General features: G+C 42.6%; 1 protein-coding gene and 1 long non-coding RNA gene across 7 annotated transcripts; both read right to left on the reverse strand.

The window, feature by feature from the left end:
• Positions 1-231: 231 nt before the first annotated feature.
• On the reverse strand, positions 232-19,130 carry LOC119497211. Its single transcript, XR_005208884.1, has 3 exons — positions 19,118-19,130; positions 14,489-14,491; positions 232-279 (listed from the first exon to the last, which is right to left on the reverse strand). It is a non-coding gene; the product is annotated as an uncharacterized LOC119497211 (long non-coding RNA).
• LOC119497210 (ataxin-1-like) lies at positions 3,148-22,107 on the reverse strand. Of its 6 annotated transcripts, none has more exons than XM_037785158.1 (4): positions 21,859-22,107; positions 16,495-16,631; positions 9,518-11,589; positions 3,148-7,646 (listed from the first exon to the last, which is right to left on the reverse strand). In XM_037785158.1, exons 3-4 carry the CDS (start codon positions 11,315-11,317, stop codon positions 7,005-7,007), a joined length of 2,442 nt encoding a protein of 813 aa, XP_037641086.1. In that variant the 5' UTR covers positions 11,318-11,589; positions 16,495-16,631; positions 21,859-22,107; the 3' UTR covers positions 3,148-7,004. The 6 variants fall into 6 exon arrangements, with proteins under 6 accessions (XP_037641086.1, XP_037641087.1, XP_037641089.1 ...); XM_037785159.1 differs by lacking the exon at positions 21,859-22,107 and adding an exon at positions 19,200-19,294 and having other exon boundaries at positions 16,495-16,626; XM_037785161.1 differs by lacking the exon at positions 16,495-16,631.
• Positions 22,108-25,925: the final 3,818 nt, after the last annotated feature.

A 25,925-nucleotide genomic window follows, 5' to 3' on the forward strand; every position in this document is an offset into this window, starting at 1 on the left:
ATATCAAAAAAAGTCGTAGTATACTATGTCAAATAAATAAAAAAGGTCATAGTATAGTGTGTTGAAAAAAAGTCATAGTATAGTATGTCGAAAAAAAAGTCAGATTAGTATTTTTTTATTTTGACATACTATACCATGACTTTTTTTTACATACTATTCTATGATTTTTTTATCACATTTTTCAACATACTATACCATGACTTTTCTTCCACTATTTTCGAAATTGATCGAACCCACAACCTTCAGTATTCCAACCAGATATATACCACACTGAGCTATCTGACCAAATACACTGAAGTAGTGTTGCTTTTTGTATTTCACTTGTTCATTTGAGGTTAGACCTGAAAACTGACTGCCCTACATAAGGATTGAACTGATAACCTCCAGTATTCCAACCAGATATCTACCACTATGAGCTATTATACATGATACATTTGATTAATGTTTCTTGGTGTATTTGACTTCTCCATTCGGCTGACAAAAGTCATAGTATAGTATGTCAAAAAAAAGTTATAGAAAGTCATAGTATTGTATGTCGAACATACTATACTATGACTTTTTATCACATTTTTCGACGTTCTATACTATGATTTTTTTACCACTATTTTCGAAGTTAAATTCAACATTTAAAAAGTCATAGTATAGTATGTCGAAAAAAATTTATAAAATAGTATGTCGAAAAATGTCATAGAATAATATGTCAAAAAAAGAAACAGTATAGTATGTAAAAAAGTTATAGTATAGTATATCGAAAAAAAAAAAGTCATAGTATAGTGTGTCGAAAAAAGTGATAAAAAAAGTCAAAGTACAGTATGTCAAAAAAAGTCATAGTATAGTGTGTCAAAAAAAGTGATAAATAAGTCATAGCATAGTTTGTCAAAAAAAGTGATAAAAAAGTCATAGTATAGTATGTCAAAAAAAGTCAGTATAGTATGTCAAAAATAGTGTTAAAAAAGTCATAGTATAGTATGTCAAAAATAGTGTTAAAAAAGTCATAGTATAGTATGTCAAAAAAAGTGATAAAAAAGTCATAGTATAGTATGTCAAAAATAGTGTTAATAAAGTCATAATATAGTGTGTCGAAAAAAGTCATAGTATAGTATGTTAAAAAAAAAGTGATAAAAAATTCATAGTATAGTATATCGAAAGAAGTCATAGTATAGTATGTAAAAAGAGTCGGAAAAAAGTCATAGTATAGTATGTCGAAAAAATAAATAGTATAGTATGTTGAAAAAAGTTATAGTATAGTATGTTGAAAATAGTGGTAAAAAAGTTATAGTATAGTATATCGAAAAAAAAAAGTCCTAGTATAGTGTGTCGAAAAAAAGTGATAAAAAAAATCATAGTAGAGTATGTCAAAAATATTCATAGAATATTATGTCGAAAAAAGTCATAGAATAATATGTCGAAAATAGTGTTAAAAAAGAAATAGTATAGTATGTCGAAAATAGTGGTAAAAAAACGTCAGCGGATAGTATGTTGAAAAAAGTCATAGTATAGTGTGTCGAAAAAAGTCATGGTATAGTATGTTAAAAAAAGTGATAATATAGTGTGTTGAAAAAAGGGATTAATAAGTCATAGTATAGTATGTAAAAAAAAGATAAAAAACGTCAGAATATAGTATGTTGAAAAAGGTTATAGTATAGTATGTCAAAAAAAAGGATAAAAAAAGTTATAGTATAGTATGTCGAAAAAACTAGTAAAAAGTCATAGTATAGTATGTCGAAAAAAAAATCATAGTATAGTGTGTCGAAAAAAGTGATAAAAAAGTGATAGTATAGTATGTCGAAAATATTCATAGAATATTATGTCGAAAAAAATCATAGTATAGTATGTTGATAAAAGTGGTAAAAAGGTCACTGTATAGTACGTCGAAAAAAGTGACAAAAAAGTCATAGAGTAGTATGATGAAAAAAGTCATAGTATAGTATGTCAGAAAAAGTCATAGTATAGGATGTCAAAAAAAGTGATAAAAAAGTCATGGTATAATATATTGAAAAAAAGTCATATTATAGTATGTCAAAAAAAGTCAGAAAAAAGTCATGGTATAGTATTTATATCAAATTTATGAAATAGTATGTCGAAAAAAGTAATAGAATAGTATGTCGAAAAAATAAAAAAGTCATGGTATAGTATATTGAAATGTTTTTTTTAAAAGTCATAGTATAATATCTTGAAAAAAAAAGTCATAGTATAGTATGTCGAAAAAATACAAAAGTCATAATATATTATGTTGAAAAAACAAAAAAAAATTACAGTAATGTATGTCGGAAAAAGTCATAGTATAGTGTGTCAAAAAAATACAAGTCATAATATCTTGTGTTGAAAAACTAAAAAAAAGTCATATGTTGAAAAAAGTCATAAAAAAGTCTTAGTATGTCAAAAATAGTCACACTATATTATGTCGAAAAGTTTTTTATGACATACTATACTATGACTTTTTATGGGGAACTATACTAAGACTTTTTATGACATATTGTACTATGACTTTTTATGACATACTGTATCATGACTTTTTTATGACATACTCTACTAGCACTTTTTATGACATACTGTTCTATGACTTTTTATGACATAGTTTACTACGACTTTTTATGGTATACTTTACTATGACTTGGGTTGTCGCGATATATGGGTATTGAAGATAACCGTGATATTTTTTAAAAACTGAAATATTGATATCATGATAATAATTCACACGATAATATTGTGTAAATAATCCAACGCCTCTTAAATGGTTACAGATTCTCTGTCCAACTCCTTACACTTGTTTTTGAGTGTCATTCATTCATCAAAAAAGAGATAAAGCGCACAATAAACAAAGATACAGAAAAACGTAAAGTATAGTATGCCAAAAAGTCATAGTATAGTATGTAAAGATAGTCATAAAAAGCCATAGTATAACTTGCCAAAAAAGAGACAAAGTGCACAATACCAATAAGGTACAATATTTTCGATGTTTGATTTTGAAGTAATCCAAAAGTATTACATTTTATAATTCAATGGATTATGTTAAAATTGTCATGTCATTTGTATTTAGTAACTGACTACATTACTACAGGCATATCTCAAGTGGAAACATTAATCAGTCGAACAACTGACAAACCACATATTCACATACAAAGTGCTGCCAAAAAACGCTTTCTCTGTCTTTTTCTTTAGACTCTTTTATTTCTTTGAATATATTTGATCAAATGTAAAATCAAACATTTGAAGTACAGATTTAACAGTTTCTGACTAGCAACCTCAACACCATCAAAATAAGGGAACATTATTGATATTTACTACATACTGTACGTAGGACATACTGTATCTTAGCTGAGATTTATCCAACAAACAGACCCGAATTACAAAAATCCTATTTTTTTAAAAGTCTTTTACTCCCATAAATTCCTGTTGTTGTTGTCTTTTTGAGCTGGTGCGAAAGAAAACATCTTAGGTGAAGCGATATCCTGTATTTCTTTCAAATAAAATGATGTCTTTTTGAAATTAAACTTAACTTCAAAGGTCTGTACATGGGGATCAGTGTTTATCCTCTTCACTGACAACAAGGTCATACCAACATTATAATGGAAGACTTTGGCTATTTACAAATCACTGAGATGCTGTACTGTTAGCGTACAGTTTCTCTCAGACATGCTGTACATTACTTCTGTGTATTAGTTAGACTAAAACACCCTCCACCCCATATAACAAAGTGCAATTCCATATATCACCACAAGGCAGTGCTTTTACACCATATTCAAAGTTATTTAGAAAGGCTCCGACTATACCACTATACCATGTGAAATTTTAAGGGGCCCAGCTGCAGCATATTTGTGAGCAAACAACTTGGTCGGTGTGTTTTGGGCCTTTAAAGGAACATTTCAACATTTTGGGGAAATGCGCTTATTGTTTTTTTTTTGCTGAAAGGTAGATGAGAAGATTGATACCATGTGGTATCAATATTCAAACGTAACTCTCAGCAAGAATACGACTTCATTTACCCAAAATGTGAAATTAGTCCTTTTAGCATCAATCGTACATTTCACAGATTTGTCTGTGTCATGTCATTTCAGGTCTGTATTTGAAAGATAATTTCTTTAAAAAAAAAAAAAGAAAAAGAAAATACAAACACAGGCCAGGCTCACAAGAGAGGAAATGGCTACAAAGACAAACTGATGAAAAACAGTACCTCTACCTTGTAACAGTGAAGAATATAAGACCACGTCATTTTTGGAGAACAGTCACTGGGCAGTGTTAAAGCCTGAGCAGTCAAACACAAACAGAAGAGAACAGTCTGGTTACTGGGTTTACAATAAACACCTTTTTCGGGAGTTATAAAAAGGTTAATGGCTATTATGATAAAATTGCAGTTCATATATTCACACATATATACTGCATGTTAACGGTGTGCAAGTCAAATTCAATTCCGAGGAGGCCAAATGTATGTAAATGTTCCCAAAGGAGTGTAGCACATTCATGAACGTTAGATCAATACCTGAACTAACAGAAATGATAGCAGGACCACTTGATATTGGTGAGTTAATGGAATGATTGAAGAAGGAGGCGCTGTGGCACATACAGTACATAGGCTACATAAGGGTTAAAATATCTATACACACACACACGCTGTACACTCTCTAGGATACAATTTACTGTACACGATCGACTCTCTCTTTCTTTCTCTGTATAGTAGCTCTATCAGTCATCAAAAATAAAGTTGAGATAGTTTGCCCGATGTGTGTGTTTACATTCCCTGCCCTGGTATATAATGTTTTCTCTCCATGATAAACCTGTAGGACAGATGAAAAACAGTCAGTTGATTATTTTCATTATATCTAACTAGCTGAGGAACAGGGACACCAACCACCACCACTACACTCCCGCTGGATGCTTCATCAAAGTGCTGCTGCTCAGAACACACACACATACACATTGACTGCGGACATGCACATACTGTCTCAGGCCTCCACACACACACACACACACACATACAGATACACACTGTTCCTGAGTATGAACTGTAGGATATTTAATTTGGCTCTACTCTAAGAAAGAAATGACACTGATCAAAACAGCCGTACTCGGATATAACAGGTATGGACTTAAGAAAGGCATACCATCATTAAGGAAAATAGGTTTAATAATAAAACCCTAGAAAACATGTGCTGCTGTGAATTAGGTATATACAGTATATATCTCTAAGGCCATAGTTTCTGTAAAGAAAGCAATATAGAAAGGTCAATCAAATGGGAAGGTACCATTTTTATATCAATACGTAAATATCATGCAATCTTTTTTTTTATTATTTTATTGTGTGTTTGCATTAAAGTTGCTTTCATCGATATTTTTATATTAACAATGGGTCAGATGGTTACGCGTAATGTGAAAGGGAGACAATTATTTCCAGACTCTGCAGTTCATCTCTGCTCTATAAACCTATTTAGCCTCCTTCAGCTCATTGTTTTGTTAATATTAACCTCCTGCCCAAGTGTCAAAATATGAGGAGTAGGGATGAGATCACGTTGCTGGGTTTTATGGCCTGCAACCTTCTCTAACTGCTCTCATCAGGGTCGATTCCAGGCGAAGCAGGTAGTTCTTTCCAGTGAATAAGCTCTGATAAACCTATTCTAAACCTATTCCAACCATCAAACAGACAAAGTTAGCAACTAGCTGGTGTTCATAATGGAGAATTTAGCAACTTAAGGGCCAGGGACCAAAACAGGGCAACGAGTAGGGTGAACTGGACATTACATTCATCAGTCCGCCTAACACATGACTCCAAATGATTGATGATCTGTGTTGCTGGATGTGTAATTACGCAATTGTTTTTTTTAAGTTTGTCAAATCTAGAAGGCAATACGTCAGGGTTGTGTTTAGTTTGCTGTGCTGCCCCCCAAGTGGCAAAACAATTAGTGCAGTTAGCCAAGTTAGTCAACTATGGTTTATATTGCAGTATGAGTCCATACATAAATCAGCTAAAAACTCATCCGTAGATAGTAGATAGAAATCTCTTGTTTGAAATGCTGTACATAGCAGGGTTAAAGATGGGCATTAACTAGTGACATATGCTGTCTTTGAAAGGAATTGGAAATTTGACAGAGGAACTTCATCAGAGAAATGCACCCCTGTGCAGCTATTGTCACCCACACATTGTAAAAACAATGGTATCAAATTCTATATTGACTGGGAACTAATTCAGTTATTACATTCAGGCCTTTTCAGTCTTGATATTTGCAGGTTGTATTGACGACTGAGCTCACAGCTACAGTCACACGAACACACCTTAATTCTGTGCTGTCTGATAGTCACAGAGAAAAACACACACACACACACACACACACACAGGCACATACACATGAGACAAGTGGCACAAGGCCACCTGTGGCAGCGCACACATCTGCAATGGTATGAAAATGAAAGAAAAATTGTAATAAAGTAAAACTCAAAACCTCATCAGATACACAAGGCAGCAGAGACCAGAGCCACGGTGATTGAGCATCGTCATTGGACTACCAAAAAAATCTCTCTTTGACTTCAACTCCTCATAAACGTCACTGTAAACCCAAATAAATAGTGAAACCAACAGGATGAAAGTCAAAATATGGTTACCCACTTTGTACACGCTGACATCGGGGTCTGTGCTTGTTCGTGTGATAAAGAGGAATGGTTCGACTGGTCTGCATCCAACAGGTTTAAGCCACGTGACAAAAGGAGATCCAGCTTATGATATGTGACACGCAAGTCAAATGTCTCTCAGGTGACTGACTGCCATTCATACTCAACATTCACGCTGCATTCATTTTTGCTTTCAGCATTGATTGCACTGATCTCGTGTGTGATACCACTTATAAAGGTGCTCTACTGTACTTCATCGTAGATGTCAGACTTGTGTGGAAGAAAAGAAAAACATGAAAATACTGTGTAAACTCAGCCTATAATACAGTAGTCTGGATAGAGAGGAAAGAGGGGGGATAAAACACAAAGCAAACCACAGGTAATCAAAACTCCTTAAAGTTCTCTCAACAGTCTATTCTTCTGTTCAAGCGCCTTTCACTCCCGGTACTGGAGTGGCCCTCTATGCTGATTTTAACCTCCTGAGGGATGAAGGAGGGTTTGGGCAGAGTCAGAGGAGGCTCCTCCTCAGCTCTCCCGGTCTGGTCTCGCTCTGGAGCTGACCAGCGTCTCTTGCGGACTGTGGGTCTCTCTGGATCACCACATTGTATTTTGGTAAGAGCAGGCATGTCTGTTTTCACTGATTCCTGTCTCACTTCTCCGGTCAGCATTGGTCCAGCTCCGTAGATCCCCTCCCCTGGTCCCGGTCCAGTAACCTGCTCCCTCTCCAGCCTGTCTGCACCGGAAGCCTTCATGAGAAGGCCACTGTTTCTGCCTGCAGCGTTTGGACTCGTACTGTTTCTTACAATGGCGTCCACATTGTGACAGGAGTCAGAGAGGTGACCAGTCTTCAGCTTGGTCCCCGGAGCATGGCTGTCTGTTACTGAAGTGGTCCTCAGGCCGCGGAGGGTCAGCGACACGCATACGTCCCCCACACACAGCTTAGCACAGGACAGCTCAAACAGCTGGGTGGTCCTGTCCGGGCAGCAGGACGACCATCCCTGGCCAAATACAAAGAAGGGATACTCCAGCAGCACCTCCACACACACCTGGAGATGAGCACATGCACAAGACACAGTTAGATTTTAGCTCGCACATGTGATCAAAAATCAGTGCGGCTAAACATTTCCTCGGTCGCACCGGTGCGCCTGAGATTTAGCAGGTCCGTCTCTGTGTGTGTAGCGTTTCCTAATGGTAATGGTCACCGTTTCTAATGGTAATTCAAAATGAAGAGAACAACTGATTGTTTTTTTGTCGAGAAAAATACCGTGCCTGGCCCTGAAAGGCCCAGCCCAGGCCTGACATCATCGACAGAGGTGACCGCTACACCACCTGTCTCCCTGGTAAGATGCCTTATTGTGACCCAACATATTCGGCCTAACCCAAATGGCGCAGTGAAAAATTTTGGGTGCACCTAAATTATGTGCTGGTGCGCCCAAATGAGAAAGTTAGGCGCACCAGTGCCAGTTAGTCTGGAGCATAAGTGTTTGTTTGTGTGTAAAACGACAAGCCTCAGGCCCTTTTTCACAGAAGACATTTTGACGTGTCGCCGTGGGAACTCACAGGTGTGAAAATAAAATGAATGATGGCTGAATTCCATTCAGCTACTTCAGATTCAGGGTCCTGTATTGTGCGTGCTGGCTCACTGTCACGGCTGACACTTGATGGAATTGAACCACTGTTAATGTTATTATTTACACCTCTGCTTTTCCTGCTTTGACGAGTCAAAACGTCTGCTGTGAAAAGGATCTATTTTAAAACCAGACCTATATATATATATTGGCACAGCTAATAGAATCTTAGCTTAACACAGATATATCAGTATTGCCGTATATGTCATAAGACATTGCAGTAAAGAAATGACAAACATATGTTTGAGGCCATTTTTAAATAATGTCGTCGTTTGTGTTTTTCATAAAAAATAAACTTGTATGAAAACTACATTTCTTTAATAGCCAAATTCAACAGATTCCTATCAAAATGTTTCTTTGCTTTATGCACTCATTTTCTTTTTAACTCTCAAATATCAATATTGGTATCAGCCTTAAGACACCAGTATCAGTTGAGCTCTGTAGCCCTTTACAGACATGGGGTCTGTAACATTGCTGGCTTCACTTATCTGTAATAGTAATGGCTTTTGGCCTTTCAAAAAGCCTACGTCTGCATAATTAAATGTTATATTTTGGCATCTGGTACATGAGAGGGAGCAGTGTGGGTACTGCTGAAGAACGATCGGTATGTTGGGAAATAATGACATGAAGGGAGAAGAGTGTTGTCAATTCTCTCAGTTCTGCATCTGAGATGGATTTCATGGATTTTTATTTTGCAGCTGAGGGCTTAATTGATGACCATAGTGAGCATGAGGGCTAATGCTGTATTGGACTGTCAGGACCTGAAGGAGTTCAAGCTTTTGCCCCCTTCGGACGTCGTTTCAGGGCACTCGTTAGGAGAACTAAAAGATTCCACGTCTCCTTCATCCCAAATATTAATATGCTCAATAGCATATAGTACTCTGGCTGCACTTTTTGCTCTTCTGTTGCACTATTAAACACTTGCACATTTGCATGATTGTATATGTGTACTTGGGTAGAAATGTCCCTGCTGTAGCTGTGTGTTTTATTGTGTTGATGTTGTCTTTTGTATTCTGTTTTAATGTGAACCCTGGCTGCAAAACGAATTTCCCCTTCGTGGGACAATAGAGATAACCTAACCTAACTCAACTCTGCTTATCACTTGTGGATCCCTTCTTACATTTTCTCATCAATTGAATTCTGGGAACTATTTATTTATTCATGTGTGCATTGCTATCTGCTATTTTTTATGCGATCACTGGCGGCGCAAAAAACACTTCTACAAAGTGGCTTCAAAAATTTAACTCACGATTAATCATGCAAGAATGATGAATGTGGGAATAACATACCTGCGCTTTGAGCTCTCCCACAGAAAACTGTATGACCACAGCATTAGGACTCTGTCCACTGTCAATACGCTCGACAGTGCTGGAGTCGATCTTCAGCTCGCTGCTAATCTCAGCACTCTGGATGAAGTCCTCCGTCTTCAGGTCCTCCACGCGCTTCAGCTCCCCGTCGGCCAGCTGGATGATGGAGCCTCGCATGAAGAACGGAGGGAGCGCCACGGGGGAGGAGGGAGAGGAGATGGAGTGGGAGGCTTGGATGGAAACAGGGGCGGGACTGGGGACAGGAGCAGGAGTTGGCGAGGGAGCTGCCACCGCTGCAGGAACCGGGTTTGAGGGCAGGACCGGCATCGCTGGTGCGTGCGCGACGGCAGGGGGTGGTTGATTTCCATCTGGCCCGATCGCCTCACACTTGGACAGGGCTGTGGCCAGATAGGCATGCGGCATGGCGGTGGATATTTGAGGAGTTGTAGCAGTCAGGGTGCTGACCGTACGACTAACCTCAATTTCTGTGCCATTATTGGTGCCGCTGACCGGGATGAGGAGGGACTGGCCGCTCGGGATGACCAGGTGCTGTGGCAGTGCCGCATGGTAGCTGACGCCATGCTGATTTGCGCTGGTGATGTAACCGATGATGGGTGGCTGTGTGGAGGAATAGAGGCTGGCTGGCAGCTCCTCGTGGGGTAGAGTGGTCTGGATGACTGTATGAGGAGCAACGGACTTAACCACATCTGAGGAAGAGAGGGAGGTGAAGGAGGACGATCTAGACACTGGTTTCCCCAAACAGATACCTCCTTTCTCAGTCTGGACAAAGGAGAACTTATTTGAGCCAGTGTCCCGTTCAGCTCCGTGGTGGTTGGGCTGGGCCAACAGCACCAAGGAGGTCTGGAGTCCTGCAGGGTTTTGGCCGTAGTCTGCAGGCAGGAGGATATGTCTGGCCTCATAGCTATGGACCTGCTGATGGTTCACTTGATGACTGTGGGTTTTAGTCTGTTTGACCAACTCTAATTCCCCGTTCAACACACCCTTAGCATGCCCCTCAGGTTTCCTTCCAAATGAACCATCTGCATACTGTACCAAGAGCTGTGAGGGAGCCAGAGTGAGCGTCTGAGGGAGGACGGCTGTGTGAGGGTGGAGCTGGAGGTGGGCCGTCTGGGAAGAGACGGCGTTTCCGCTGACGGTCAGAGGTGTCCTGCTGTCCAGATGAAAGTACTGGCTGGTGACTTGGGGAGAGTTTGGGAGCGACACAGGAGTCAGTTCTGTGGGAGAGAGGCCTATTTGAAACTGCTGCTCCCCTTTGTTGTTGGGGGAGATGAGGGCAGTGGTGTAACCATCCAGCTGGGGACGCTGTCCCATGGCAGCGCTGTTGGGTGCAGAGCCAGCGTTGGCGATGATGTGAGAGGAGATGTAGCCGGCGTAGGGCCCAGAGCTGATGAACTGGACGTTGGGTCCCAGCTGAGCGAACTGGATAGTCCCAGCCTGCTGGGGGAGGGCGGTGGGGTAAACTGCAGGCAGAGAGGCCAGGGGCACCGCAGACAGAGGAGTGGCCGAGGAAGGGATAGAAGTGGAAGGAGAATAGGAGGAAGCGGAGGAGATGGGACATCTCGGGCTCTCTGCGTCCCTGGATTTGCAGCGTTCGCTGGCTACACTTGCCAGCCATGCTAGGTTCTCTGTGTGGGGACTGTCAGCAACCACTGCAGCTGGAGGCGCTGCTGCGGCTACTACCACCGGCCTGTGCTCCAGAGACAGCATCTCACGCTTCTTAGGAGGCAGACATCCATTACTCCGCTCCTGGTTGGACTTCATTGTGCCAGCGTGGTTTTAATCCTCCCAGGTAGTTATTTCTAAGTTGTTCTGGGTCTTTTTGGTCTCTCTCTCTCCTCCACTCAATGGTTATGTGCAGCGGTCAGGCCTCTCTGTGTGCTGCGTGGCTCCGGCTCTCTTTGTGTTCACTGGTAGACAGCTCCAGGTCTCAGACCAGAGAAGATGGAGTCACTCCAGCTCACAAAATGAGCTCCATAAACTTCATGAGGAATCATCTCTGACTGATCCACCTCTTCCACGACGTCGGCAGGAATCTGACAGCAGAGGAAAAGCTCAAATCAGTTACTCAGGTAACAGAGAATTCAATTTAAAAGTCCTCATACTCATATACTGTACAGATTTTTAAGCCCTCTAGGACAGATTCTGAATTTGGGCTGTATAGATTAACTTGACTTTACTTGACTTTACAATTCAATTTACTCTCATTAGTCTAATTGCACTGCAGAACTAGCTCAGTAAGCACAGACTGTGTTTATGAACCATATTCACAAAATGTTCCTGCAGGGCTGCAAACACCGAAAAAAAAACTTCACTCGTAAAAATGCCCCCACTTTCATGTTTGTGGAGGTGTTGTTCTTTGTTTTGCCACAAGGTGGTACCTGGTATAACGACTGCATCGGATTTGTGTTCGTCTAACGCACTTGAACACAACATCTAGGCCATTCTGTGCACGTTTCTCCACGCTCAACCTCTTAAGATGTCCCTCGAGTATCTACATGAACTAATCTGTCAAAACTCAACCAGCCTTTTTCCATGAGTAATGATATATGACATACAGGAAAAGTACAGTGCAATGTTGTGTGTCATCATTTACATAACATGGAAAAAGCTCTTTCATGTTTTCACCACCAGGCAGGAGTTTCCTGAACTGCGGTGTTTGTGTGTCTGGGTGTGTGTGTGTACACGCTCATGTGTGCAGGGCAATGTGTATGTATGTGTGTGCGTTGCTGTCGGCTGTTATCTTGCTCCAGGCTCTAGGGTAAGAAAGCAGAGCGGAGTGGAAGGATAACAGCACAGAGTAACAGCCTCAGAGGAGTTTGTGTTTTTGTCTTTGTTTTAACACTCCCCGGTATTGTGTTGAGTCAGTGGGGGCTACGGTAAATATAACATCCACCTCCAGACAGGAACTCTGGGTCAGTGGGCACATCAGAAAAAACGGTAGTGAAAACAATATGGCTTGAAATTTGATTAAGGAACATTCTGCAAGAAGCGTAAATGGGCCTCGCTGAAGTGTTTCAAAAATATTTTAACAATGGCTTTCCGCTGTACCCCCGTTTGAGTGGTGTTTCAAAGTTCAAGGGAATACAAAGTGGACAACAAACAATGAATGAGTAGGCCCTCTTAAGAGTTTGGTTTAGCGAGAGGCAGACTGAAGGCTGAGCTAAATGAGTACTGAAAAAAAGCTCTTTATTCTCCGCAAGAAACGGTGAGGTTATGGCCCGGACACGGACAGGGCAACCCCAAAATACAGTCTTGTACTACTCCTCTTTAGATTCATATGTATGCCTGCTCACATAGCTAACACATGCACAAGGAAATACAAAACATATGCAGTGCATCCATTAACTCAACAACAATAACATGCGGCCTTTTGCTTCCCATGAGCTCATTTTTTTTCACAGTTTCTTTTTCAGATTGACTGTTCTTTCCTGCAGGCTTATCTGTGGGTCAATGCACACGACTCTGAGTTGTTCATTAGCCAGAGGCACCACAGAGATGGAGTGTATGACACACACTCACACATCCGTCCATTCATTTTTCTAGCCCTACATTCCATTCAGAGGTGCCGGGGCTATTTTGACAGTGCTAAATTGTATTTTCATATTACAAGAGGAGGTTCACTACAGCAGGGAGCAACACAGTCATGTTACATAAAGACAGAGCAGAGGGGGGGAAAAAAACACAGAAGGCGACCTTGGTCAGTTTCTATTTAGATGCATCTACCTCTAATGCTGGCTTTGACAAGGTCACAGCATCCGAAAGCAGCGAGAAAAAACCCTCCGTGCAATTCATCTAACCATACAGCCTGGTAGATCCACCAGATGTAACAAAGGGGGGAGAGCAGCAGAGCTGGGAGAGAAACAGAAAACAGAGAGAGGAGAGTGAGGGGGAAGAGAGGGAGAAAGGCAATGTAAGATGACAGAACTGTTGTAGAAGGAGGAAAGGGAGTAAGAGGCAGGGGGGGGGGTGAGAGAAGAAAGAAGATTAGGACTGAGAAAAGAGGGAGCGAGAGAATGGGGAATGGGGAGAAGACAGAGTGCTGCTTCTCCTGACCCACATTGAGCAGCGCCTGCAGCATCAGAGCGCCATAGCCCCCGCCTCGCCGAGAGATTCCCGATCAGCAACACAGCCGCCCGCTACAGCCTGAGCTACACTGTGCAGCATCGCTCGGTGGCAACAACAACCCCACCTCAGCAACACCGTGTCAACACTGTAATGACATCACATCTGAAGCACAAGTACCTCCTATGATTATAGCTGCATTGGAAGACAAAGCCCTGCATGATCTGATTTCCACACCGTTACTGTCAACGAACCACAGATCACAACAGGACGCTTTAAAGAAGGTGCCTTTCCTCATATGACCTGTACACAGCACTCTCTGCACATGGTCACACACACACACACAGCGCAGCAGCCAAAAGCATCACTAGATTTTTCCAGCGTCAGCCTATTATTAGAACACTGACACCAACAAACATATGTGATAGTATGGAGAACAAAGCCCGAGCTTTCAAGACATGTCTGTCACACCGAGCCAGACAGCACGGGAGCCCTGAGTCAGTCCCCTGGCCCGGGACTGTCACCTCTGAGACATGTACAGAGGGATGACAACAGAGAGTGAGAGGTGGGGGGGGGGACAGGACGCTATCTGTTCCGCTCATCACACTGATGCTTTCCAGCTCAGACAGAGTGATTGAGCCAGCCTCGCATGTCATCCTCCTTTCATACTCCCACATTAAAAAAGGCTGCACAAACCAGAGAAATAGGTTTGCGTAGCGGTGTTTTGTCTGCCGTCACCCGTGCGCGCAGGAGAGCAGATGAGATGTTTTCATTCAACCCTCCTCTCTGTTGTCTCCAGGTGAGAAGCCCCCCTCCGGCAGAGTTACATCTCCTCTCTTACGCAGCAGTCGCCAGCTCCTCCACCTTCACTTCCTTCCGCCTGAGTCTTCTCTCACGCTCCCAAGACCCACTATTTACTCCTTGCATTGATCCGCACGGCTTCATAGCAATAACACCTCTCTGCAGCAGGATGATGCAGGGGAGGCGATAGGAAGGCAACAAAATGATTTAGTGACATGCAAAAAGCTAATGCAATGACCCTGGGTTGATAAACCTGTTGTCAATACTGCTATACATCATGTTTCACCTGCTAGACCAGTCATAGATACACAGTGAATACCCCGTACAGCAAATGGCTATATATAGAAAACAAAAACATCATTATCAATCTGAGCTCTGGCTATGAAACAGAGGGGGAGGTACCGTGGAAGACAATATGTACGTGCGTGTATGTGTGATTTGCTGCATATAAATAGGACCTCCCCACAACCCCCTTACAAACGTAGCTGCTTTAACCACAGAGCAGATCAATACAGTGTACTGCTTTTTCTAATACCCAAAAAAGCCATTTTTTACTGCCCCTTTCTCGGTACAACAGTGGCGCCTGTGCCTTTAAGAGGCGGACCGACCGTGTGGCAGACTAAAGCAGACAGTAAGAACAGGCAGTGGGTTCAGGCTGTTTGTCTTCACAATGACTCCAGAGTTCTGCATCACTGCCCGACACACACCGATCACACAGTGTACGAGCAGAGCGGTGGCGTCCCTCTACAAGCGAGCTACAACTACAAGCCAAACAGGGTCAATGCTGTTGAATGCCACGAACTGTGACTCTGGACAAATGCTGTGACTGTAGCCTCTGGGGGCTTTAGAATGACAGTGAGAGCGCATGAGTGTAGTAGCAGGGCAGAAAATACTACTATGCCACAAATCAAGAGGAAAAGACAACCCCTCCACCCTCCCACCCCTCCTCTCCGCCTCTGGTTAGAGTACTAAGAATAGCTCACCAGTCTCTCCACAGCCACTGCTTGCAGAGCATGTCCAAGGATTCTTCCTGCCTCTCAGTGTGTGTGTGTGTGTGTGTATGTGTGTGTGTGTATGTGTGTTGGAGACGTGTTTCCTAGGACTCCTCTTCCTGAATCTCTCCTTTGTGCCTCTTTCCTCTCCTGGAGCCTGTGCCGTAGCTGCTCCAGCTCTGCCTTCCTCTCAGGACTCTCTCCGGTTGGGAGGCTACGCTGCCCCTGCAACGGGCTGACGGTGAAGGAAGGAAGGAAGTTCCCCACTGCTGAAGCTGACACCAAGTCCTGCGTTCAAGGCTGCTCCAACGCGTGTTATGCAAGGCCACCAGACCGCCAGCTCCCTCTCTGCCTGGCTGCTTCTCTCTCTCTCTCTCTCTCTCTCTCTCTCTGTTTCTGCCTCTCTCCCCTTTCCCTCTCTACCTCCCTCCCTCCTCTTTCTTTCTCTCTCTCTCTCTCTCAGTACTCCACTGACACAGCTCCTCCCCCAGCCAGCCTCATCAGCCGCATCAGGTATTCATTCAAAAAAACACACTCCACTTGGCTTAGCGCCCAGTCTACGCTCACACAGAGAGGGAGGGAAGGAGGGGGAGGGAGCAACAGACGGAGGGTGAGGGAGGGAGAGAGAGAGAGAGAGAGAGAGAGAGCTGGAGATTCAGAAAGCATTCGCTCAGACAGACATACTGCATGAATGTGAATAACAGTGGGATATTCACACTGGCATATAAATGCAGAGGCATAACACATATGCACGCACCCAAACCGACAGAGGATTAAATTGTTCAGTGTGTTAGCACGTCAAAGCTGTTTTAATGCACTGCTTCCTTCTTGTTTCATTTTAATATGCATTTTTTCCCCCCGCAGAGACAAATCTCTTCCTAATCTGCCCCGTGAGCTGCTCTACAATTAGAGTCTCAACCTCTATTCAGCTGCAAAGTGACTCAGAGTAACCTGCCACCCCGTCCCCAGGTCTCCCCAGGCCTTCCGCCTCCCCATCTCCTCCCCAGAGATATTTCCCATAGCAGGCAGGCAGGGCTGATAAACACCCCCCGCCCAGCCACTTGGCACTGGGGCCCTCCTCACCCGAAGGCCTCCTCCTTATCCTGTACAGCACACAGCAGAGAGAGAGAGAGATCCAGGCTGCAGTGGCTTCACCACCAGGCCAGCGAGCTATCTGCTCCTCTGCAGGCAGGACAAGCAGGGTGTCCCCTCCACCTAGACTGGGGAAAAACAACAAAACAAATCACACAATGCTGCTGCTGCTACTACAACAACAAGCCCAGTGAATAGTATTACACCCACAAAGGCTCTTGGGTAAGGGCTTCCTAAACTCTCTCACAGGTGCATCCTACAACAAGGGTTGTAAAATGCATAGCTAAAGGGAATTTTGAGCAAAAGCGACTAAATGGCAATAACAAATTATTCCTTGAATTATTAACCTAATTTAAGCATAATTTGGAGAATGTCTTTCTTTACCAAGCCTCAGCCCAACTGTCCCAGTGATGGATTTCAACCGCTGTGACTGTCACACACACACACACACACACACACACACACACACACACACACGTATCGAACCACTTAATGGATGTTTCCCTAGCTGTTGGACCTGAGAAAAAAAAACATGCTATGTCTTCCTTGCCAAGGGGCTACAGCCTCATGTTCCTACTGTGACTAACACTGCTTCAAAGAAGCTGCCAGGCCAATGTAAACCTCAGGAGAAACACAATCCTGAAATGGAAAGAAACATGACAGAACCCCGTCGTGAAGCATGAGGGCGTCTACAAGAGACTGCGGTGTCCTTGCCTTGAAATGTCTTCACTGTACATAGAAGGTCAGAATTTAATGTCAGCCAAGTGAGCTGAAATGTGAGAATTCACGAATCCAGCTGGAGTTGTATGGAGCAAAAAATGTTCACTGCACTGAGTAGATCGAAAGCGAGACTGCATGAAGACAGAACTGTCAAATCTGTCTTGCTGTTTGTAGCTCCGTCAAAGACTTTCTCTGCATTTCTGCGCAAGGAAAGTCGGTACCGCTTTAGATTTACAGTACAGTTCCTCCGGATACATATGTGTAGGTGCAAGGCAAAAAGATGTGAAGTTAGGGAATAAGAGGGTAACGATCTCGGAACTTAATACTGTAGGTATCTATTCTAATATCAAAGGACACAGTGTGACTATTACTGAGCAACAATCTGTCGTTTGGGGAGGAATTTAAAGAGAACTGATACTGCAAGTATTTTTAACTACCGGTCACCCATTCTATTATGAGCATGACCATACTTAAAGCTGAAGTGGGTAGAAATGGAGAAAATATGATTAAAAAAGTTATTTTTTATAAAACTATATCTATATCTTGATAGTAGTACATGCATGAAGACTAGCTGGTGCCATTGGTATTAGCTAATGGGGATCCTTTTTAAATTAAATAAATAAATAAACAGGTAATCTGAAAAAATGTGCCTATGTGTCCTCCGGTGCTCCTAATGGCATCTGCAACATTTCACAGACCGGAGGAAAACAACCAATCAGAGACGAGCTGGAGCCTGTCGTCTCTGAGCAGCTGTCAATCACTCACAAACTCTGATCAAACAGTCAAATTAGGCAGCGCTGATCAAATATGAATCAATATTCTGTTACTGTAATGCCTATTTCTCTCCTCAAATCTTTTCAGAAACATCTTGTAGTGTACTGTTTAGATGTAAAATGAGAAAGTTTGTGACTCGGATGCCATGTTGGGATCAGTTGAGGAAATACCAAGCAACAGCCACCAGCCACACCAGTGGCTGTTAGATGGACACTCCTTGTTTTCAGTTCAGTTATATTTACTGAGAAACCTCATCATTACTGTACTCCAACAAGCTGTGTCAGTCCACATAAACCTGAACCACCTCAAGCTGCTCACGTCCCCTGTACGTACGACATTGTACCCCATAAGTAGGCCTACATTACAACATGCAAAGTAACAAAGTTTATAGGACTACAGTATGTTCTCAACAATACTCTATAAATACGGTATAAATTATTTTAAAGTTCCCAGATTGTCTCCCCCTTATTCCCTAACTTCACATTTTGTTCCCTCTGAACTACCTGTATGCATCAGTATGTACTGTACTGGTAACGTTACACTGTTAGTATAAAACAATTACACTGTAATTTGGGAAGGATTACGCTGACTGCTGCAGGCAACACAGATCAGCAATATTTCATCTTTGTTGACAGTTTTTCAGATACTACCGAGTACTATTGGATGCTGATTATTGTGGTCCAACCTGACCAAGGGGTTTTGCTGGCTTGTACTATTTTACTCAGAGTACACACAACTAAGTGTTACATTCCTCAGTGTGGTGCACACATTATGAGAGGGAGTGCTCTAAACTATAACAAGATCTATGCCATTTTACAAAGATTAACTACTAAAAGCTGATGATCCTCTGAGTAAGAGTAGTAGTAGTAGTAGTAGTAGTAGTGCAAATGGTGGTAAAGTACTTGCAGCAGTAGCTCTCTCCCTCACCATCTAAACAAATCAACATTGAATCATACATTCCTCCATTTTTAAACACCCAGATGTCTCTATGCACTGCCTGTCAGTGCTCTCTCTCTTACTCATACACAGTAGCCTTCAGCAGAAAACACAATGAAAACTCGAGTGGGCTCCAGGTGCTGCAGGTTGCAACACTGCATGGCCTTTACTGTGAAGCAAAAACACAAGTTCACAATTAAAGTTCTGGGGTGAACTATTTCAACCACAATACCTCCTCACAAATCTGAAGAAATGAATCACATTACCTTGAAACTGTTCTGTGTCCGGTAAACAATTTATCCAAGCATAATTTCCCCACATTCAGTTCTGCATCCTCACCATACACTACACTGGGGATAAGTAAGCCTCTTCTAATGCAGCAGACATGTCCAGACATGTTACACTGATCCTCATACACAGCAGAAGCATGTATGCTGCAAAACAGTCACATATGGTAAGCTGACTCCCATCGTGTGCTACTGTTTGCATTAATTAACTTATTCATACTTTTTCAAAACATTTCCAGGAACACCTGTTCAAAACAATTAGCAAAAATAATCACATCACACCTCGACATCACCGCATCAGACCTGAACACCCCGACATCACCACATCACACCTCCACACCACGACATCACCAAATCACACCTGAACACCACGACATCACCAAATCACACCTGAACACCACGACATCACCGCATCAGACCTCCACACCACGACATCACCAAATCACACCTGAACACCACGACATCACCAAATCACACCTGAACACCACAACATCAGCGCATCACACCTGAACACCACGACATCACCAAATCACACCTGAACACCACAACATCAGCGCATCACACCTGAACACCACGACATCACCAAATCACACCTGAACACCACAACATCAGCGCATCACACCTGAACACCACGACATCACCAAATCACACCTGAACACCACAACATCAGCGCATCACACCTGAACACCACGACATCACTACATCACACCTCCACACCCCAACATCACGACATCACCTCCACACCCCAACATCACCACATCACACCTCCACACCCCGACATCACCACATCACACCTCAACACCACGACATCACCACATCACACCTCAACACCACGACATCACCAAATCACACCTGAACACCACAACATCAGCGCATCACACCTGAACACCACGACATCACCAAATCACACCTGAACACCCCGACATCACCACATCACACCTCAACACCACGACATCACCACATCACACCTCAACACCACGACATCACCAAATCACACCTGAACACCACAACATCAGCGCATCACACCTGAACACCACGACATCACCAAATCACACCTGAACACCACAACATCAGCGCATCACACCTGAACACCACGACATCACGACATCACCTCCACACCCCAACATCACCACATCACACCTCCACACCACGACATCACCACGTCACACCTCAACACCACGACATCACCACGTCACACCTCAACATCACGACATCACCACATCACACCTGAACACCACGACATCACCACATCACACCTCAACATCACGACATCACCACATCACACCTGAACACCACGACATCACCACATCACACCTGAACACCACGACATCACCACATCACACCTGAACACCACGACATCACCGCATCACACCTGAACACCACGACATCACCGCATCACACCTCAACATCACGACATCACCGCATCACACCTCAACACCACGACATCACCACATCACACCTCAACACCACGACATCACCACATCACACCTGAACACCACGACATCACCACATCATACCTGAACACCACGACATCACCGCATCACACCTCACCATCACGACATCACCACATCACACCTCAACACCACGACATCACCACATCACACCTCAACACCACGACATCACCACATCACACCACGACATCACCACATCACACCTCAACACCACAACATCACCACATCACACCTGAACACCACGACATCACCACATCACACCTGAATACCACGACATCACCACATCAAACCTCAACACCACGACATCACCACATCACACCTGAACACCACGACATCACCACATCACACCTCAACACCACGACATCACCACATCACACCTGAACACCACGACATCACCACATCAAACCTGAACACCACGACATCACCACATCAAACCTCAACACCACGACATCACCACATCACACCTGAACACCACGACATCACCACATCACACCTCAACACCACGACATCACCACATCACACCTAAACACCACGACATCACCACATCACACCTCAACACCACAACATCACCACATCACACCACGACATCACCACATCACACCTCAACACCACGACATCACCACATCACACCTGAACACCACGACATCACCACATCACACCTCAACACCACGACATCACCACATCACACCTCAACACCACGACATCACCACATCACACCACGACATCACCACATCACACCTCAACACCACGACATCACCACGTCACACCTGAACACCACGACATCACCACATCACACCACGACATCACCACATCACACCTCAACACCACGACATCACCACATCACACCTCAACACCACGACATCACCACATCACACCACGACATCACCACATCACACCTCAACACCACGACATCACCACGTCACACCTGAACACCACGACATCGCCACATCACACTTCAACACCACGACATCACCACATCACACCTCAACACCACGACATCACCACATCACACCTAAACACCAAGACATCACCACATCACACCTCAACACCACGACATCACCACATCACACCTGAACACCACAACATCATCTCAAAACAATTAGCAAAAATACTGCACATGTTGTGTCAGACGCTAGTATAGAGTTGGTGACGGTATTATACTTTAAAACAGTGGAAGAAGTACTCACTTCTGAAACTGAAGGTAACGCTGCTTCATTCATCAGCAAGCTATTGTGATATTAGCTAGCTAGCCATGTTAGCTAGCTAACGTTACATACCAATAATAACCTGTTGTGAAACACTGCTAGCAAGTTGTGTTGACACTTTCAGCTTGTTTTCTTTCTCACTCTGCCTTTCTTTTCTCTTTTGATAGCCTGATTTCCTTTTTAAAATTACATAATTGATTCAAAGTTGACATAAAGTCCTAATTACCACTACAATTATCAGATGAACTATATTTGTCCAGACTGTTGGACTAAACCATCCACACCTTTTAGAGGGGGGTAAAGGCCCCTGAAAGGCTCTAATACGGTGTTACAAACTTGAAATACTCCGTCAAACTATTTATTCACCGAACATTAAAACCTAATAAAGTTGGTAATAACGAAACATTTTAATTTTTTAAACAGAAAAACTAACTTTTAATATCAGGCTTTTTAAGTGCTTTCCCCATGTTGGGGCCATAGTTAGTCCCACTATACCAAAGAGAATAGAACCAAAGAGAAGAAACTCGACAGCTGCTGCTGCCGCCATTTTGGACTGAAGACGCTTATTATATTTATATTTTACTGTTCAAAACAGGCCATTTTGTTACAATATGACTATAGAATAGAACTAATTTTGTTGCACTTTTGTTGCACTTTTTAAAGGGACTATTTGTAACTTTGTAAGCTATAAATGTAGCGGGTCGGCACACATGCGCGCTCGCATATGCGCGTTCGCGTGTAGCCGCTGTACCCTCCTCCTCTGCCTGCTCGCCTTCACTCAGACAGCTCAGCTCGCTCCACCTCTAGACGTGAACGCGCGTTCACTACACACTGCAGAAGAGTTAGTTTAGCTCTGAGAATATCTAGTGAATGCACAGGGGACGTTTGTGCAGAAATAACTGCTGCAGCTCCTCCAGACCAACAGAGCTTTCCCGTGTCTTGTGAAGTGACCGAGCTCTACAGAGATTTACGTTGTCTTCTCGTTAACGACCGGGTGCCGGTGTCTCCTCTGCTCTCTCCGGCTGCGGGCGGAGAGAGCAGAGAGACACGCTGCAGAGCCCCGCTGCTTCAGCCTGCACTTAGGCAGGAAAAGCCAACACTAAGATCAGATCTAAATCATGTTCATGGAGAGACCTTTGTCTGGTCAGCTAACATTACTGCTAAGCAGCTGAAATATAGAGTGATATAGTGGTTTAAGCTGACGAGTGTCGCCTCAGTTTTGAGCGATGCTCGTTCATGTCTATTTAGAACGAGCAAGCGCGAGCCCGACGCTGACTTTCGTTGATTTCACGGCCACAGGTGTCGCTGTTAAGAAGCATTTCTGAAAGTTACAAATAGTCCCTTCAAGCGGACGTTTTACGTGCAACCGATAGTCGCTTTCAGTCCAAAATGGCGAAAAAGTAGCTCTGCTGCATGGGCGCTGATGTTGCAATGGACTGAACAATTGGTTTTCACTTCTTGTCAATATACGTTCTTTGTTGATACCCAAAGCCAAGAATAACAAAGCCTGAGGAAATGTTTTTTTTTTTAAAAAGTAAGTTTTTGAGCAAAGTTCAGTATGTGAGAGCAGCCAATGGGAAATACTATGCATTAATAATAAAGAGAATGGAAAGTGGAGTGTGGGTGGTTGGGATTAAGAGGGCATCTGGTATCAGAGCGGGAGGTAAATAAGCCTGGCTCGGTTCTGTTTGAGTGCAGACCTGTCTCTGCTGTGGCGCGCTCCAGTTTGGAGGGAACAACATGCACACTCCACGCTATGTGGGGAGAATGTGAAAGCGCTTGCTGCCATGGCAACAAGGCAGCTCCACAGTCTCCAGTCCCCATTAAGAAAGATGGGTGGCAACGTGGCTGTAGCTCAATGGTGGTGTAGCATGACACGCTGAAAGAGCCTATTGAAAGCCAGTGAATTCAGCAGTTAATGAAAAGAGTAAAGGGACAGCAAATCCACCAGGCAGGTGATACTGACCTCACCTCTCTGTTTTTGGTTGCATACGCTTGTGAGAGTTGTGTGAATATTACATCTACTCAGCTTCACTGTTTTGATCAGTACACTTTGGGCTTAAAATCTATGAGAGATCGTCATTGAATTGCAGCTGTAATTACAATAGAGCAATTGTTGAGTGATGCCCTGTGACTTCAAAATGACCTTGAACAGAGTCCTTGAATTAAATGCCTAAAGATGAAATGAAAGATGGGTAAGCAAGGGGTTGAAACTCTGAAAACCAACCAATGTTGTCACGGTTATTTTTAAAATAAGAAAAAGTGTCCTATTTATTTTAAGGTTATTATAAAGTCATAGTCCAGGAAATGGTTATCTACACAAGCCTATGAAAATGAGCTGTGGTGTAATCTATTTCTGTCAACTATATGACTGTGTGTAATTGCACATTAGAAGTGCCAAGTTTGGAGGTGTTTTGTTTATTCAGGGTCTGAATGTTTTGCTTATACAAAACAAGTGCAATGTGAGTTGAGGCAGTGGCTTCTTGATGTGAGGGAGTGTTACTCTTAGGCTACTATTACCACTTTCTACAGACGCCTTACAAACAAAATCTATCAGCCAAAAACAAGACATTTCCTTCTATCATCAGAATGCTACATGTTGTATTTATGTTACTAAGGATAACATATTCCACTCTTATGACAGACAGCAAACAGATCATTCGAAAGCCATGCTTCTCAGTCAAATTATGGCTTTACTGTAGGACATCATTAAACTGAGTTCTTTAACTCTGTTACAAGATACTGTGTGGTGAAAGCCAGATTCAGCAGAACAAAACAGATTTCATCCTGAGTCCAAGTGCCAAGACTCTTTTCATTCAGCTGAAAATAGCAAGCCACTGCTTACGCACATCTCCAGAACATAGTTTAGGCAACTAAAGGATTGGGTGGGAGTGATTCGTGGAGGAGGAGTACAAGCCACTGAAGGAACTCGGTAGAGTTTGTTCAAACACATGGACCAAATCAATCAGAAAAAACACCAAATGGTGCAAAACACAAAAACAAAACACTAAGCACAATGTGCAGCCAGGAAGTAAAGTTACTGTTGATTTTCAGAGATTTGTTGGGTGGTTTAACAGAAAGACAGATGAGCCAAGAAAACTCCCTTAATAACACCCATTACATTTTATAACATTTATGTCATTATAGACTACAAGTTACAAGTAATCAACATGGATCCATGCTGTTTCTTTGCCTGATTTGGATATTCAAGCGAGGAACCCGAGCATCATTGAAATGACCTCAGTGACCTCAGTGAAAGCTTTCCCACTCCTCCTACGCAATAACAGATTCACACAGCAGAGGGCAGCATATGGACTTCTTCACCTGCACTTGAGAAAATACAATAAACAGTATTGCCTACTCATTCATAACAATTGAGAACATCAACACATGTTTGTCCAGCTTGGTTTCTGTGTCATATTACAACATTTAAACAAACATCACCTTCATATACCACACCATATACCAGTAAATATAAAATATTTATACATTTTAATACAAAAATAGTATATAACCAAACGTCACATTTAAAGCTGTTTGGAAAGTAAATATATTGTTGCCTCAATTAAATGTCATACATATTTATATGTATTAAAAATAGGCACTGACATACAACCAAAGAATCATACCAGAGTGGCCAACAATACCTGCTTGAAAATTAATAATTAAAAAGGGTGTGGAGTTTGAAGCCTAAAGTCTTAATTTTATGCCAGTTTAGTTTGATTATTAATTATTGTCATAGACTGTACATTAAACCTAAAAAAAAACAATTAAATACTGCACTCACGATTGTACAACCTAAAGGGTGCCAGTCAGTAAAACACAGCAAAAAAGATGTCCCTTTTCTTTTTCAGCTTTCATGTCCATTTGAACTATTGAGCTAAATTAATGAATCAATCTTTAATTAAATACATTTCAATATGTGATTTAAAGGTATAGCTTAATCACTTCAAATCATGTGAATTCCTTTAGAGTCAGAAATTTCAGACAACCCACTCTGCTGCTCAGCTAGTCAAGTCAGCTTTTAGCAGGACTAGTTTATATGCTGT

The sequence above is a fragment of the Sebastes umbrosus genome, chromosome 11 (assembly GCF_015220745.1).
Source record: "Sebastes umbrosus isolate fSebUmb1 chromosome 11, fSebUmb1.pri, whole genome shotgun sequence".
Taxonomy (NCBI): Eukaryota; Metazoa; Chordata; class Actinopteri; order Perciformes; family Sebastidae; genus Sebastes; species Sebastes umbrosus.

What these genes read in the sequence shown, in the direction of transcription:
- LOC119497210 (XM_037785161.1), bottom strand. Translation starts at nt 11,317, where the DNA reads ATGAAGTCCAACCAGGAGCGGAGTAATGGATGTCTGCCTCCTAAGAAG. An exon ending in TGGGAGAGCTCAAAGCGCAG is followed by an intron (nt 7,647 to 9,517) that starts GTATGTTATTCC and finishes GCTCATCTCCAG; the next exon opens with GTGTGTGTGGAGGTGCTGCT.